The sequence below is a fragment of the Hemicordylus capensis genome, chromosome 2, assembly GCF_027244095.1.
Source record: "Hemicordylus capensis ecotype Gifberg chromosome 2, rHemCap1.1.pri, whole genome shotgun sequence".
Classification (NCBI taxonomy): domain Eukaryota; kingdom Metazoa; phylum Chordata; class Lepidosauria; order Squamata; family Cordylidae; genus Hemicordylus; species Hemicordylus capensis.
In genome coordinates, this window is record NC_069658.1 from 121,359,459 (window position 1) to 121,376,053 (window position 16,595).

Consider the following 16,595-nt stretch of genomic DNA (forward strand, 5'->3'; position numbering starts at 1 on the left):
TAAATACTTACAGGGTTTGGATATTTAATTAAATGAAAAGGTGATTGGCCAAGACAGTTTTCCCATTTCAAATCCCATTCTCTTTGTTTTTCAGCAATTGATTGGTTGATTGATGCAGAATCCTCATGTCTTAGTTTCTCCCTGTAACAAGAATATGAAGGTTCTTATTGGTTGCCATCAAGAGTTTTATTGAAGCAGATTTCACAAAGGAATAAATTTGAAGTAACCAATAAAATGTCATTTGTTTTATACACGTTATAAAAAGGGCTTCTCTTTATACCCTACAATTCCTTGAGTTTATAGTATAACAAGAAGTAAAAAAACTAACACCGCAACTTGGTGTCTTTATTTTTTGCTATACTATAAAGAGCAAGAAAAAAGCAATACTTTTTTGCTTCTATTATATATAGTATAGCAAGCAATAAAAAGGCAACACCACAACTTGCATGTTGCACTAACATCTGAAGCTATAAGGTACTCAAAACAGCTCCAAAGCAAACAAGTTTGCATATCAGAGACACACGTTGCCAGGCTCACCAAGTCTGTGCATCTTGCTGCACTCCCAGACCAGAAACGTGGTCATTTTAGTCTACATGGAAGTGAAGTCTTAGCCTGCTGAATATCTGAGATTACAGGTTATTCTGATTAGGGTGTTTCTAGGTGCCCTCAGAGCATAACATGGCTGTAATGGGACTGGGAGATGCCACTGCTTCCATCTAGGCAAGTGCAAAGGGTCCGTGGAGACCAATCTAGAAGCACACAAAAGGTAGTGGAATGCAGGCTTCCTTCCCCCTTAAGGAGCCTTTGAAGATAAGGTAACATCCTAGGACACTTTCCCTCCCTTGTCAGAAGTTTTTGGTGAGTCATACTGGAGAGAGATGTGCCCCCTCCCATCTTTCTTTTCAGCCTACTATTTGTAGTAAAACTCCTGTTGAGAAACTCCTTTGTTTAAGGGGGATGACCAAGTGCTGTTTTGCACTTTAAGAGCCTTCCCACATGAGGGCCTCACTCTCTTGCTTACATTCAACTATCAATTCACCTCACTCACGCACACAAGGAGAAGGAGCAGACCAGAAGACAGGTAGCTATAAATGGGAACAAATCTTTAACCACCATTTTTTAACCTGTCCCCCTTTATAACCATCAGGAAAAAAACAACTTTGTTTTCAAGGCATGTGTCTATGTTCCTTTGCTTCAACCTACTCTAAGTTCCAGTGTATCCATATCACAATCAGCTTTCCCATTACCATAAGTTACAACAGCTGTATGCCATTTTGTGCCAATTAGAGCAAAGCACAGTCACAAAGAGTGGTTACTACCACACTTTAGAGCAAACCTGGTAACACAGCACACCAGTCTACTGGAGTTTTAGCCAGTAAATTTCAGAAGAGCAAAATACTTTCCATCAATAAGCAATTAAATAGAGAGAGCTTCAGAGTTAATGAAATCAGCAGGCAGAGTGCCCTGGTTATGCCTCAGAACAATGGTTATGAATGCCACACAAGAGATGACATTCAGGAAGTTTACAGACATAACATTTCAAAGAAGGCTGTGTCTATGGAACAAGTATGTCAGACATCTGGGCTCACCTTAGTAACTTTAATTCAGATACAGTCTTATTCTGAAATTTGGTCTTTCCTTTAACATGCTGAAGATCCAGTTTTAGTGCATTCTTGTCAACAAGCCGACACTCACACATCAACATTTCCAAGGCTGTGTTTAATAGCTGGATCACTGTTAAAATGTTTAGTTTTCCAGCTTCATATACATTTCCTAAATGCATCTTCAAGTGTTGAATACAAAGAAGAACTGATTAGTACACATAGTAATGAAACTAGGTTTCTATCCCATATCATAAAGGAAGGGGACTGGGGAGCGACAGTGGTTAGCTTAAGTCCATTTATGATCTCATAGCCAAACTCTACATTATACTAACTTTAAAGCCCCTTGAGAAAGGCGGGCAGAGGGAGGAGAATTGTCACTTGCATGTAGCTAAGTGACCCAACATACAGACCAGCTTAAAATTATTGGATTCAATTGTAAAGGGAATAATTCTCCATTTTAGCAATCAACAAAGACCACCAGCTCTCAAGAGTTATACAGAGAATTTTATAATTCATAGTAGATGATTTCACAGGGTGTCCAGTATAAGTTCTTTTCTTCCTGATCAAAGTTCAACACTTAGAGGACTTAATTCAAGTCAACCTTCATTAATGCAGAAAGTTGCAAATGAGGCCTCATATATCAGCATACGTTTCTCAGAAGCCCTCACTAGACATATCCAAGGACACAGAGTATTGATGGATTTGTATCATAAGGACATGCTTTTCTCAATCTTGAGAATTTTAATTTTTAAAGAAGGTAGGGGAGCCTGGTGGCTCTTTGATACTTATTCTTCCTAGTGCCTATATAAGAAATACATGGCTGGGTTGGAGAGCGCAAAGACTAGTTGCTAGAGCGTTGAACTAGAATTGGGAAGGGCTGAGTTCAAATGCCCATTCAGCCATGAAACCTATTGATCCAGACTGACTCTGGGCCAGTCACTCATCTCTCAGCCCAGCTTACCTCAGAGGGTTGTTGTGAGATGAACATAATCATGTACACCCTTTGGGCTCCTTGGTAGAGCAGGATATACGTAAAAATAAATAAATAAAAATATTTGAGGAGTGCTGAAATGTTTTGAATAAAGGACTTTTAGAAACCAGGCAAAGCATGTGCCTTGTCCCTTTGTGTCAGGGGACAAATTTAAAACCATATTTTGTGTCACCAAATGATGAGGTTTCCTAACATATCTACCTCTGGATCCAAGTAATCTGAGCCTTTGTTTAGTTCATTACTGTGTAACACAAAGCAATTATTCTAGTAAGAATAGCAAGCTATTACAAGGATCCTAGTATATTAAAAAAATGCAACACCCTTCAGTGCCTCCATTTTAGAGGAATAAAAGGAGTAGTTGCTACCACTTTTCTGTGCTTTAATAAGTATTATCCTATGAAGTATCCTTCAAAGAGTGCCAACAAGGTTTGCAGACAACCTTGTTTGACCACAGGTTTTCCACTGTTCTCGCCAAGAGTTTCAAAGGATCATTACATAAAGGATCATTACATAAAATGAAGGCCCTGTTCATACACTCCCTGGGGCTAGCACTAACTTTGCATGATAGACACACAAGCTCATCTATAGAGGTAAACAACTTGTATGGCTTGGATGCATCATGTGAACATACAAATGGAGTTGCAGTTCACAAGATTATCCTCCACCCCTGCTTTTTGGGTCAAGAGAGAATGATGCAAACCAGGCCTCCACACTGTAAGGTATTTGCAAGCAAAGTCAGCTCATATGAGGGGCATAGAGCAAAAACTTATAAGAGGAACTCTTACAATGGAAGCCATTTACCTAAAGCCTTATTTTCAATTTTAAATGTGTTATGGATAAATATTTGATAAGTTTTGACTTAACTGAGTTATTAATCACAATAGCTATCATTATCATCATCAACATTTATAAACTGCCCCATCCAAAAGCTCTGGGTGGTGTACATTGGCAATAAACTTCAGATAACAATGAAATGGGACAAAGTTCTACAAATGATGAAGCATTTGAAGAGAGGCAGCAAAGAAACTTACTTTGTGCATTTCCTTTTCAACTTGTTCAAGTAGAGGTCTTGGAACACTGATAGCAATGCTTGTGCCATCTAATGCATACTGGTCAACATGACCTTTAATAACCGAATCGATAACTTCTCTTTCTTTTTGAAGAAATTTCAATGTTTCCATGATCAATGACCATATACAACGAATCTTTGTAGAAGTGGAAGGAAGGAGGAGAGGTGAGATAAGCGGGGGGTGGGGGGAGACAGTGAGAAAGTAAAACAATGTAAGCAAGTTCAGTGCTGAGAGGAGTGTGGTTTTGGTTGGAAGTGGCTTGCACAGATACTTGCACAAAGATTCTTACCTTTTCAGTTCCCTCTGCTGTGTTGTTCTGCCTTTGATCAACATTTTTTTTCATTCTATCCAAGGTTAGAAATAGAATACAAGTTGTAAATGTTCTCACAAAAATTATGATTAGTGCAGTAGTAACTATATGCAAGTAGAGCTTATTCTCTTATTTTGCCAGTGGTTTCTTAACCTCATTTCTTCAAGAGATTAGGTATGCCAGAGCAAAAACACACATTAAAATGCAAGGCTTTATTCTCCCTGCTCCTGGTCATATCTTCTAAAAATGGAATGCCTCACTGCAAAAGCACAAACAAGAAATCAGGATATAATGTCCTACGGTTAGCAGTATAAAGCAACCTGACAGAAAATACTTACTTTTGGAGGCATTTGTCCAGATCTGCATTTTCATATCTTAAATCTCTTATTTGTTTACTGAAAAACCTGTGAATACAAGAAAACCCAATAACTTTATAGTAAAAAATGTGTCAATGTAAAATACTGCAAGTTCTATAGAATGAATAGGTGCTGGGGAAAGCAAAAAACTGTTTTAGTCTTTGTAAAGACTAAAACCCCAAATATTAAAGACAAAAAACCCACCAGATTTCCCACCCTGCAACAGAACACCGAATAGCATGTATCTTTAAGATGACAGCTCTGAAGCTACTAAGAAATATATATGAATTTAAATGCTTTTCCAGGACAATAAATGATTTTTTGTATCTTCTGTGCATATAGGAAAAAGCAAAGTGGTTGGAGTCATCCAGATTGTCCCAATTGATTATACTTGCAAATTTCTATCCAATATAAGACATACGAATATTCAACAGGAAGAGCCTTGACAATTAATATAGAATGTAAAAATTACATTCACTTGTAGAAAATCCACTTACTGCGCTTTTTTCTGAAGTTCTTGAATTATTAAGTCTTCCTTTTGTAGATTCTTCAAAAATCTGTTATGTACCACACGGTACTTTGCAGCTGCCATATTCACATCTGGAGGTCTCAATTTTACTGCTTCTGGGTAGTGCATGCCAGTGCCTATACAGGAGGAATATGTTTTTAGTCCAGTGTTTCTTCAGCCTTTTGGACTTGTGCCTCCTCGCGATGACCCTCAACCCCAGCATCAAGAGTTTTTTGTACAAATTAACATATAGGGATCCTCGCACATAGTTCATGTAGTCTGCTACTATATGCAGGCACCATGGGCTGGGGTACGATTCCATAACTGAAAGAAGAAATAGATCTATAATATCTTCTAAAAGGTGGCCACTCTGAGATGGCCCTTCTCTGTTGCTGTCCCAAGACTTTGGAATGCACTCCCTGCTGAAATAAGAGCCTCCGCATCTCTGACAGCTCTTAAAAAACACATTTATTCACCTAAGCTTTTAACTAGAATTGTTGTTTAAACTGTTTTAATGTGTTATGTTGTGTTTTATGTTGTGAACTGCCCAAAGATGCAAGTTTGGAGTGGTGTAAAATATAAATATAAATACAATACAATACAATACAGTAACAGCTCTACCCAAGTGAGGTTCGGATAATTGAACACGCAAAGAAGATATGAGCCCTAAGAATCCAACGTGAATTATCTGCTAAAATACATTCAGACCAACCGAACCTTCACTGCCATGCTAGTGGGAGGAAAGCTCTACCCATGTCAGGATTATTGTCCTCACTGAATTATTATTGCCCTCACTGATTATTGCCCTCACTTCCTCCCTCTGGTGTCCTGCTTTGCCTCTCCACTCCCCACAAGAGACCTGACCCACAGTTTGGCAATCTATAAAGCAAGTTAATACAAAAACCTTTACTATCTTTTTGAATCCTCTTCTGTATGTACCATTTTTACAAGTTAAATCACAAATATGACTTCTTACAAGGATGACAATTCTAAGTTAACATTCCCACAGAAGATGTGGTTAGAGTTAAGTCTCCAAAATTAGTTTGTATGTACATAAAGTGACTAAAATTCAGACTCACTCTGCATTGACAAGCCAGGTTTTTATTCTGCAAGGAGGAAATCAATCTCATTGATCCTACCTTCCCTCTGTGCCTCCCGATACTCTTCCCTCAAGGTTTGGGAGACCCTCAGAGTTTTGTGAGCTACAGGTGACTGCCAGTGAGGGGAAAGATCACCAAAAATTGCACTTCTGCTTAATACAACAGAAAATTCTGGTGTATAAGCACAGGGTTTGTCTAGACACTGACACAGCACAAGTTAAAAAGCAGCAAAACAAGTAACACAGTAAAGCAATGCTTTCTTGGCACTCTACAGATTTCTCCCTCTCTGCTACAAAAATATTTCAAATGCTTGTCAAACATTTGAGGGTCAGCCCTCAATCAAATAATCACTTTACAAAAGTCACTGAGTTTCCATACACATTTTATCATATACAGAATACATTAAAGTTAAATAAACCAGTAGTTTTCAAACTGCATTCTGTGGGTCTTCATTGGAATTATTCTGCAATGAGGTGACAGTAATGGTGGGGAAACTACTCAGAAGACTGGTTGTTCATCATTGTAGATCTTCTTCAGTAGTGTGCAATAAAGAAAAATGTTGGATGTGCTCTATGGTACACTTTCAGTTTGCTCAGGGCAACATGGCATCCCATGTTGGCATCCCAACAGATTCCCAACTAACATCTTAGAATCCTCTACAACAGGTAGACTGGTGTGGGAAGAATTCCTGAACAGCAAAACATCTCCAGAATAGAGCAGGTGCAGTCTCTGCCACAATTCAATCAATATATTTTACATGTACCTTCCATATACCATGTGTGTATGTGGGAGAATGGTGCTTTGGAATAGAAAGCATTCCAAGAACTACTTTCTACTTACCTGAAGAATCTGCTTTAACATGATGCATGATGACATATTGCGCAAAGTGAAACATCAGATGAATGAACTTTGGACCACCAGGGGAAAGGAATAATGATGCAACAACTGGAGGAAAGTTGTTTCCACATTCATCCTAGGAAATTAAAAGGATTAAAAATACATTTTAACAAAAGCAAACTGTGGCCTAAGCTCAATCTTTTGCACTAAACTTCAGCTAGAGCTTTGTTAGCAGGATTACAGCTAATGTAATCTCAGCAAACAGGATAGTGCCAAGTGTTTTAATTCACTTGCTATGCAAACAAGCCTACCTGGCTTTGCCACTGAGGTTGCACTTGGTCAAGCAGCATCCTATCAGTAGCCACAATGCCCTCCCCTCCACTGCCCATGCATATTACTTTTATGCCATAGCAAGGATAAACACTAGAGCAAAAGTCTATTGAACTGGATTCCAGAGACAGCATGAGGTCATCAGCTGTACCCTCAAATTCATCTATTTTGCTGACTGAGTTTTTCCACTACCAATTTTTTTAGTTGCCTTTTACTCTTGATTTGGAGCAGTGTTCCTACATTTGTTTTGAACATTTTACACACACTCTGGAATATTTACGTATGCCACTTTTTCCTAAAGAACAAAAAACCATGTGTCCTCACATTGGCACCGAGTCTTATGTAGAAGTATTGTATTATAGTGAATCCAATACCATTTCTAAAAGACCAAATAAGGATATATAAATGAGATACCAGTTTTCTGACCCTGGGAGGCAAAAGCTTTTGCTGAATGGCTACTTTGGGGACTGACACAGCATCAGCAATCAGAGGAGGCAAAGAAACAAACAGGGTCATAGGTCTCTTCTGTACTTCACTTTTTTTTTGGCCCTCTGAATACTTTTCTGCTGACATCTTGAATCACTTGCTACTTTCCTAGCTGATGCAAAGCTTGGAAAGAAGAAAAGATATAGACATGGAGGAGTGCATACGAAGAGAATCCTCTCCCTTAACATTTAGAGGGTCAAAGCACAGAGTCTGAAGGAAAATTTCCTAGAATATCACATACACAGCCATACACCATGGTATTTTTAAATTCTCACCTATACCAGTTTCAATCTTGCCATATATCTTTGCAATCCCCTTTTCATTTTTAAGAACACTTACTGAAATTCTTCTTAGCCATTCACAACATTGCTTCCTGAATTCAGCATCTGTCTTTTTGTCTGTTGGAGGAAAACAGAATCTTTCCATTCCCAGGGAAGGGAAAGAGGCCAATTTCAATAGATGTTCAAGGAATCAGATTTCTCTTATATAACCCAATATAAAATGTTCTTGGTAATGTCTGAACACATTTGCACTAACAAGTTATTACACATTTAGTGCTGAATAATTTAAGAGACCCACCCATGATAAAATTACACAGATGTTTGAAGGCTGGTTTTGAACTGTTTGGTGCTCCATTCTAGGAGTGCCAGACCAGTTCCATGGACCGGCGTTTGAGCCGGTTCGAAGGGGTGTTGGTGGAGGATAACTTTAAGGGTGCTCTTACCCCTCCCGTCGCGTTTTCCCCGCTGACGCTGTGTATTCAAATGGTCTGGCGGGGCGGCAGCATACCTCCCTACCACCCCATTGCTTCCTCAGACCGGAAGTGACTGGAAGTTCCCAGTGCATGTGCGCGCACACACAGGTATGACGTATGCATGTGCACCAGGAACTTCCGGTCACTTCCAGTCTGAGGAAGCAAGGGGGCAGCAGGGAGGTACACTGCCAGCTCACAGGGCCATTTGAATACACAATGCTGGCAGGGAAAATGTGGCGGAAAATGTGGTGGGAGGGATAAGAGCACCCTCCCCAGCCCTTAACGTTATCCGTCCCCCTTCGGACCGGCAGGCACCGGTTCCGTGCACATCCCTAGTTTTGATAGCACCACACTATTTCTGGAACCCAAATGGCAAGTTGTGGACAAAAAGCAAGATCAGTTCTACAGACTGCCATTCAGTCTCTAAGAGTCTTTCCAAATGTTAAGTTGATAGGAAAATGGTTGTTACATTTTTCTTGTGGGATCCAACTGCCTTCTCTCAAACAAGTGGCTCTGTTTCCGTGAAGTTACTTTTTCCAGGCACTCAAACTTTCATATATTATTGCTATGAAAATGCTGTTCTTGACATCCACAGGGAGTACAAGGTCTGCTGCTCATCACTCTGTGCCTCCATGACCTTGTAACCCTAACCCCAGCACTCAGCCTGTAAGGAGTGCTGGGGTTAGGGTTACAAGGTCATGGAGGCACAGAGTGATGAGCAGCAGACCCATATAGGATCCAAAACCAAGACAAAAGTATGGAGAAACTGCTTGTTAGACTCTCTCACACACACAAAGCCTGCACAGCAACAAGTTTCAGATCTCAAGAAAAACACTGAAGAACTGGCCGTTGAGGATTTGGAGATGAAATTTACAGTTATCAACTATTCACTCTTCCTTCACCCTAGTCATTCACCACCACCCTCTTGGGGAAAAACCCAAATAGCAGGATTGTCCATTTTGCTGTTCTGAAGCAAGACTGGCCAGGGGGCCCTATTATGTGTGGACTGGATATCACACAACTGCCTTTGAGTTGGGACTAACAAGAAAATCCCATATATACTCAAAGTTAATAGGGGCATGCTCTGAATTGATCATATGACTAAGACCCAAGATGTCACAGCACCTTTTGCTCTTCTGGCTACAAGTTAACACAACTGCTATAGTTATGAATATTCAAGGGAAGCTGTAGGAATCATCCCTAAGCAAACACACAGAATAAGTATCAAATAATTTCCCAGTAGAATACATATATACAAAATAGCTTAGTAAGAGATTATGGAGCAACTTTATATAGTTTTAAGAGCCAAGGTTTGCTTATGAGTAACACCGGAAGATAATTCAGAATCTTCAAAAAGAGAATGGTTATGAAAACTTTGGGATTCTATAAGATTATGGTAGTTAACCATTTTCAAACATGGTATACAGCTTGGAAGAGCTACCCAGTTTGAAAACAAGTAATTTAGCATAGAAGAATATATACTGCAGAAAGTCTTGTCTTGGGGCAAGCTGTTGTAGCTTTATAAAATCCCATAGGAGAGTTTCACAGATAATGCACTAAATGCGTTTGAAGCTGTCTGTAAGAGACCTTTTAAGCAATGAAGCATTGCTTGATGAAGTCAGAGAAACATTAAGCTTACCTGAAGACTTCATTACAACGTGACTGGTCCAGCTTTGAAAACAAGAAGCGTGCAATGATATGGAATGCATCTTTATTTGGTTTATCAAACATGTTCCTTTAAAAGAGAGAGATAATAAATTTAAAGAAATTAAATTAAGTCTGGCCCCTTCAACAGCAGCATATTACACAGGGGTCAGCCCCAAAGCATGATTAAGAGATACAGGTATGAGAGATCCCACTTGTTGAATTCCACCTTAAACCCAAGCACCCATTTTACAGTAACACTCAGAAGACTCCCATAAGAGAATGAATCCCTGAATAAAGGTCCCAGCCTCCCACCGAAAGGGAGGGATAATGCACTAAATGCGGCTGCGCCGGCGACTGAGCATCGCTCGGCGCCCCTGCCCAGGAAGAGGCGCGGCCCGCCACCCCACCCCGTCCCTTCACTCACACGCCCAGCCGGAGATGGGTGGAGATTTTCCCAGCGGCAACGGCTCCTGCAGGGTCGAAGCCCAGCGCTAGGAGACAGAGCCACAAATGCTCTTTTTCCCACGCAGGCGGCGGCGGCTGTAGCGAAAGCTGAGCGCTCATCTCCGGAAGCCAGCCAGGCCAGTCCAAGCAAACGGCCGCTGAATAACAGCCGGAATCTAGGCCAGCAGCGGGTTAAGTGAACGGCTGCCGGGTGTCCCCTGAGTAGTAGGAGGAGACGGCACTTTTCCAAGCGGGCTGACTTCGCCACCGCCGTATAAACCCCGCTCCTGCTACCCCCCACTTCGGCCCACGCCTGTCCAAACGCTGCTTCAGTTCACTCCAGGACCACGAAAACCTCCCTCAGCTTCACCGCCATTTTGCTGGAACCGCCAAAACAGAAATCGCCGGGAAGGGAATCGCGTCACAATAAAGAGCAGGGTTCATCGGCCAATCAAAAACGACGCAACTCCAGACCCTAGACGTCGCCGGGGCGAAGCCCAGCTCCAGTCCCAGCATTCACCGCGGCGCGGCTGGATACGCTGGAAAACTCTGGGCTCCGGAGGCAGTGGTCCCGAGATGAAAAAAGGCCAGAGTGACTTACCCCAGCGATTCGTAGACGGGACATCTTGGGTTTTTCTTGACGCCATTTTGGGGGCTCTGCACCGGGGTAGAAATAATATATGTACTGAAAGAAAACAATGGAGGATAAATCCAGGATTTTCACAGTGTGCTTGTAGTTGACTAACAGCCTGAAACAGAAAGTAGCATCAAGGATAGAAATCCATGGTCTGTCTCCCTTGGGTCTTTATTTCACGTGAAAAACGTGATTTTTAATTGTAAAAATTAAGCCTTGACGATGCAATGCAAATGCATGTACAGTTTGTCATCACCCCCATATTGCAAATGTTGCGGGAGGAGAGGTCTGTGGCGGAGAGAGCGTCGCTTAGAGCCCGAGTAGCCTCATGTATGTTATATCGGGGGTGGGTAGAAATAACGCAGCCGCAGGCAGTGCCACAACCGTGCAGAATAATCCAGCGTTTTCATCCAATCTCTCCGTGTTTGATTTTCTTTTCTTTAAGGAAAATGCGGTTGTGGAGACACCAGGTATCTTCAGGCGTGGTAAAGTTCGGGCTTTTAAAAGCTTCCGCACAAGTTTCTAATGGCGTTTCGCATGAGTTTTGGAGTTATCACTTTTTGTGTTTATGCTCCCAGCAACTAAGCTTGTTGAAAAATACATTGTTTGAAAACCTTTCTTCCATCTCTTACTTTGTGTTGCTTTCGCGGTGGAGCCAGTGTAGGTGCTAAGTTGCTGATCTGTGCTTTAGGCCAGTTCCCGGCAGCTTTGCATCTAGGGCTACTTATGTTCGAAACATTTCATATTATAAATTAAACATTTTTGCCCATGTTGGAATGATGTAGCACACAGTCACAGTACATGATGGATGCTCCACCGCACTTTAAAAATGTATTGATGAAGTTGTCCTGGTTTGACAGAAACAGTCCTTGGCACTCTCACCCACGGCTCCATTGAGGAAGGTCACGCTTGTGAATCAGCCCTTATTTTGGACCTTGGGAGAGTACCAGCTGTTGCCTCGTGTGGATCAACAAACTGTCATCTGTTCAGCTGGAAAATATTAGTTGGTTGCCATCATGAGCACAAGCACCAGATGGCACTCGAGTCACCTCCTCAATAGATGAATGTATCCTTACTGATATGATCCTAGATGAGCATGTGACTTTTCAACAATGGGAAAGACAGAAGGTGAGGGCCGGGCAGAGTAGTTCAAGTTTCCCTTTCCAGCACCTGTTTTCTACACTAGATCCCCTGCTAACTGAGCACAAAGCACCTTTTAAAGTGGCGATTCTCTTCTATTTAGTAGGGGGATTGCAACTGGCCTTATCTAACCACTGCACAGCATCCCTCCAGTGGCTGTTGCTGGTGTCTACCTTATGTTTCGTTTTAGATTGTGAGCCGTTTGGGGACAGGAAACCATCTTGTTTATTTACGTTTTCTATGTAAACTGCTTTGAGAACTTCTGTTCAAAAGTGGTGTATAAATATAAATAGTAGAAGATGGGTCTGCCTCCGCCTGTTTCCCCCATCTCTTATTAAAACTCTCAGGTTCTTCCAATTGTACCTGACGTTTTCTTACAGCCTGATCACTAGGGGTGTGCACGGAACCAGCTGGTTCGGTTTGAGTCCGGACCGGAACCAGATCAGGCCACTTCAGTCTGGCACCCCACCCCCCAGTCCAGTCCGGCAGGGTTCATGAACATTATTTTTTTTAAAGGCCAGGCCACGCAGAGGCCAATTGCGCAGGTACGGCGGCCTCCAAAATTGCTGCCGCGCGGAGGGGAAAGGAAAAGCTGGCATAGGCATGAAGGGAGGCCGGCGGGGGGAGGGGGAACCTCTGTGGACACCCGCCCCCGCTGCCTCCAACAACTCTCCTGAAGGGGGTAAGTTTTCCAAAACAATTTTTTTTTTTAATGTCCATGAACCACCACCACCACCACCCCGCAAACAGTTGGGGGATATTTGATCTGGGGTCAGACCGAACGGGATGGTTTGACATCGACGTCGAACCTGTTTGCACATCCCTACTGATCACCAGCTGGCTTGTTCTTAGGCCCACCATAATGGCAGTTGCCCACCTACCATTCGGGATAGACAGTGTAGTACAGTAGACAGAGAGCCTAACCTATCTCTCAGGATTGTTGTGGGGGTAATATGGGGCAAACACCATATTCCCTGCTCTGAACTACTTAAAGAGTGGGGTATAAATAAAATACTTTTATTCTTCCAGCCACCCTTTGCATAATGTCCAAATAATATATTTCCAAGTCAATAATTTTGTCTTATCTCTCCTAAGTGACCATCTTCTCCTAGACACACATCCATCATAATACACATTTTTGCAAGTTCCTCTGAAGGGTGAATGAAGGGTTCCTCATTACTCTGAAGGACAAGGCAACTTCATCTGAAGCCTATAGTCTTTATTTCACCAACGGGGGGGAAAGTGTTCAGTAGTACAGTATTATTATATTCCATTATCATGCACATGCTTCCAGCGTTGAAATAATAACTGAAAGTATAACTCTGCCTGACTTATGCTGTTAACAACCCTACTATTGATATATTGCTTTACAAGTTAATATTGGTGGAGGTATAGCACTGTATTTATTTATTTATTATTCTTTCATCATATTTTTATACTGCCTGATATGTACATCTCTAGGCGGTGTACAAATTTTAATATTAAAAATGACATTAAAATAGATAAAACACAATTAAAAAACCAAATTATTCAAATTAATTCTAATTAAAAGCTTGTGAGAACAGGAAAGTCTTGAGGCTATTCCTGAAAACAAGGAAGAAGACGCTCTTATTTCAGCAGGGAGCATATTCCTAAATCCTGTATTCCTATAGCATTCATATAGTGCTTTTAATAGATTAAATCTTATTGTTTTGTTGTTGTTTTGTATTTGATTGCAAGCTGCTCTGGAAATTTTTATTTGAAGGGCATAATATAAATTGGTTAAATAAATAAAACTAAGTGTTATTAAACATGCAGATTCCTTTGATCGTAGATATATTACCTCTTGCATAACAGTAATAAGCATTATTGTTAATAATAAGAGTAATAGGCTCTGGTGTTTTGTCAGATATCCATTCCACATGCATTAAGACTGCATGTGATTTATGCTAATATCATAGCCTTTAAACATACTGTAGCCTCATTAATGAAAGTAATGACGGATTCCTTTGATGGAACAAAAACACAGCTGGCAAGAACGTGTCAACTCCTCACATTCATTCATTAACCTTTTTTTCAAAAATATAAAGCAAAATATTGGGTTTTGAGAAATATAGCTAATCTCCTGAATTACCCTTAAGAGTGTTCTGAAACCAACAAGGTTTCAGAAGAGGAGAGGAGAGCTGGTCTTGTGGTAGCAAGCATGACTTGTCCCCATAGCTAAGCAGGGTCTGCCCTGGTTGCATCTGAATGGGAGACTTGATGTGTGAGCACTGCAAGATATTCCCCTCAGGGGATGAAGCCGCTCTGGGAAGAGCAGAAGGTTTCAAGTTCCCTCCCTGGCTTCTCCAAGATAGGGCTGAGAGAGATTCCTGCCTGCAACCTTGGAGAAGCCGCTGCCAATCTGTGAAGACAATACTGAGCTAGATAGACCAATGGTCTGACTCAGTATATGGCAGCTTCCTATGTTTAAGGTAACAATCTTCTCGTTTCTATAGTCTATATATTTAATTTTCTTATGGGCGACTGAGTAGAGAACTGTGTAGGGATGCGAGGGGATGCATGTGGATATTTTGCAAGCCCCCCCCCGCTGCTTGGCTGGCCGCTGTGAGGAGGCGGCGGCGACAGCAGGCCTAGTCTGGCCACGGCCTGGGCTGGGAGGAGGCGGGAGGCAGCAGGACGGACTGGCCTGGGCAGTGCCGGCAGAGGTGAATGGGGAATGGGCAGTAGGGGTGAAGCCCCCACACCTGTTGCAGCCTGGGGTGGGAGGGAAATGGGTGGTGGGGCATAGCCCCGGCACCCGTTGGAGGCCAGGACAGGAGGGAAATGCCCATTGGAGGCCAGGGAGGAATGGAAGGGGGGAGGGCAAGAGAGCGTGGGGCTGGAGGGGAGAGGATCGGCAAGAGAGACCAGGGGATGGGGAAACAGCCGGCCCCAAGGAGTGCACAGATGCGCAGTACGGGGTCGGTTAGTTTCAAATAAAATATAATCTTAACTGTACCAAAACCAGTCCAGCAACATTCAGCAAGACTTTAATCAGGTCTACATAAGCAGCAACCACCTTAAGTGGCGCAGCAGGGAAATGCTTGACTAACAAGCAGAAGGTGCCGGTTCGAATCCCCGTTGCTACTATATCGGGCAGCAGCAATATAGGAAGATGCTGAGAGGCATCATCTCATACTGCGCCAGAGGAGGCAAAGGTAAACCCCTCCTGTATACTACCAAAGGAAACCAAAGGTTCTGTAGGCTCCAAGAGTCAAAATTGACTTGACGGCACTCTTCACATATGCAGATGATTGAGATGGTAGAATCCTGAGGTGGACTGTACCACTTTAGAATGCTATTGGAACACCACAGCTTTGAATGCTCTCTATAGTAAAAACAACACAACTACAATTAGAAAACTAGAACTTCACGAGCGAATCCAGAAGCATCTTATAGTGTGATTACATTTGAAATGCTGTGTACAACATTCTGATTGCCACTGCTCAAAAAAAAATATTGTGAAGTTGCATAAGAAGCAGAAGAGGGGAGCAAAATTGATCAGGTGGCTGAAGCACCTTCCTTACAAGGAAAGGATACAACATTTGACGTGTTTTAGACAAAAAGCACCTAAGTGAGGGACATGACTGAGACTTATAGCTTCATGTATGGTGTAGTGAAAGTGGATAGAGAAAAGTGTTTTATTTGAAATATTTATATAATCAATGTGCAGCAGAAAGAAATGTAGTTTCTCCTATGAGAAGGTTATTTTAAGAAAAAGCCTGCAAGGATCAAACAGATAAATATTTTTAATGGAAGTGTGACCAAGTTAAGCAGACAGCAGAGAATACCAAGGGCCAGTTGTGACAGTAGTCTGACAGAACATTTATGCCTTCCCCCAGTACACCAGTCCCTAATTGTATGGAAGGTGGTTTGTCCACTACTTTTAAGTAGTGCTTGGAGCTTGTCTAGAGGGGTGGTTCAAATGAATGATGCCCCCCATGCAATTTTAATTAAGAAACAGGTGGCATGCTGCTATCTTAATCACATGTATACATCTTAATCACATGGGCATAGTAGGAAAGTATCATCCAAACTAACCCCAAAATAATCTGGGAAGTTTTCTGTAGTGGAGTTCTTATGTTAAATAATTACAATAAAGTGCTTACAACTGTGTTTGCGTTATTTATTAACAAGACACACACACCCCTACCTCAAGTTCCAGTTTCTGCTACCTCAACTAGTCAGGAATTTCCCAGAACTTTAAGGATTTATTATTACTACTATGACTACTATTATTGACATTTATAAAGCACTTTTCAACCAAAAAAAATTAATAATCTCTAAGCAGTCTACATAGCAAGGTTATGAGAAAATGGTTCCCTGTCTGAAAAGGGCCCACAATCTAAAATAAACACAAGGT

At 41.7% G+C, this 16,595-nt stretch overlaps 1 protein-coding gene across 2 annotated transcripts in view; it reads right to left on the minus strand.

The window, feature by feature from the left end:
• The window catches only part of HAUS6 (HAUS augmin like complex subunit 6), a 32,429-nt gene extending 21,523 nt beyond the window's left edge, over positions 1 to 10,906 (minus strand). Inside the window, exons 1-10 of one of the 2 annotated variants that reach the window (XM_053292026.1) lie at positions 10,418 to 10,895; positions 9,986 to 10,081; positions 7,932 to 8,010; positions 6,780 to 6,912; positions 4,829 to 4,976; positions 4,314 to 4,379; positions 3,955 to 4,009; positions 3,627 to 3,800; positions 1,590 to 1,783; positions 12 to 141 (exon numbers count right to left, since the gene is read on the minus strand). In XM_053292026.1, coding sequence (XP_053148001.1) covers positions 12 to 141; positions 1,590 to 1,783; positions 3,627 to 3,800; positions 3,955 to 4,009; positions 4,314 to 4,379; positions 4,829 to 4,976; positions 6,780 to 6,912; positions 7,932 to 8,010; positions 9,986 to 10,081; positions 10,418 to 10,557 — 1,215 coding nt within the window. In that variant the 5' untranslated portion in view covers positions 10,558 to 10,895. Of the gene's footprint in view, positions 1 to 11; positions 142 to 1,589; positions 1,784 to 3,626; positions 3,801 to 3,954; positions 4,010 to 4,313; positions 4,380 to 4,828; positions 4,977 to 6,779; positions 6,913 to 7,931; positions 8,011 to 9,985; positions 10,082 to 10,417 lie in introns of both variants that reach the window. The other variant, XM_053292027.1, reaches the window with a different exon arrangement.
• Positions 10,907 to 16,595: the final 5,689 nt, after the last annotated feature.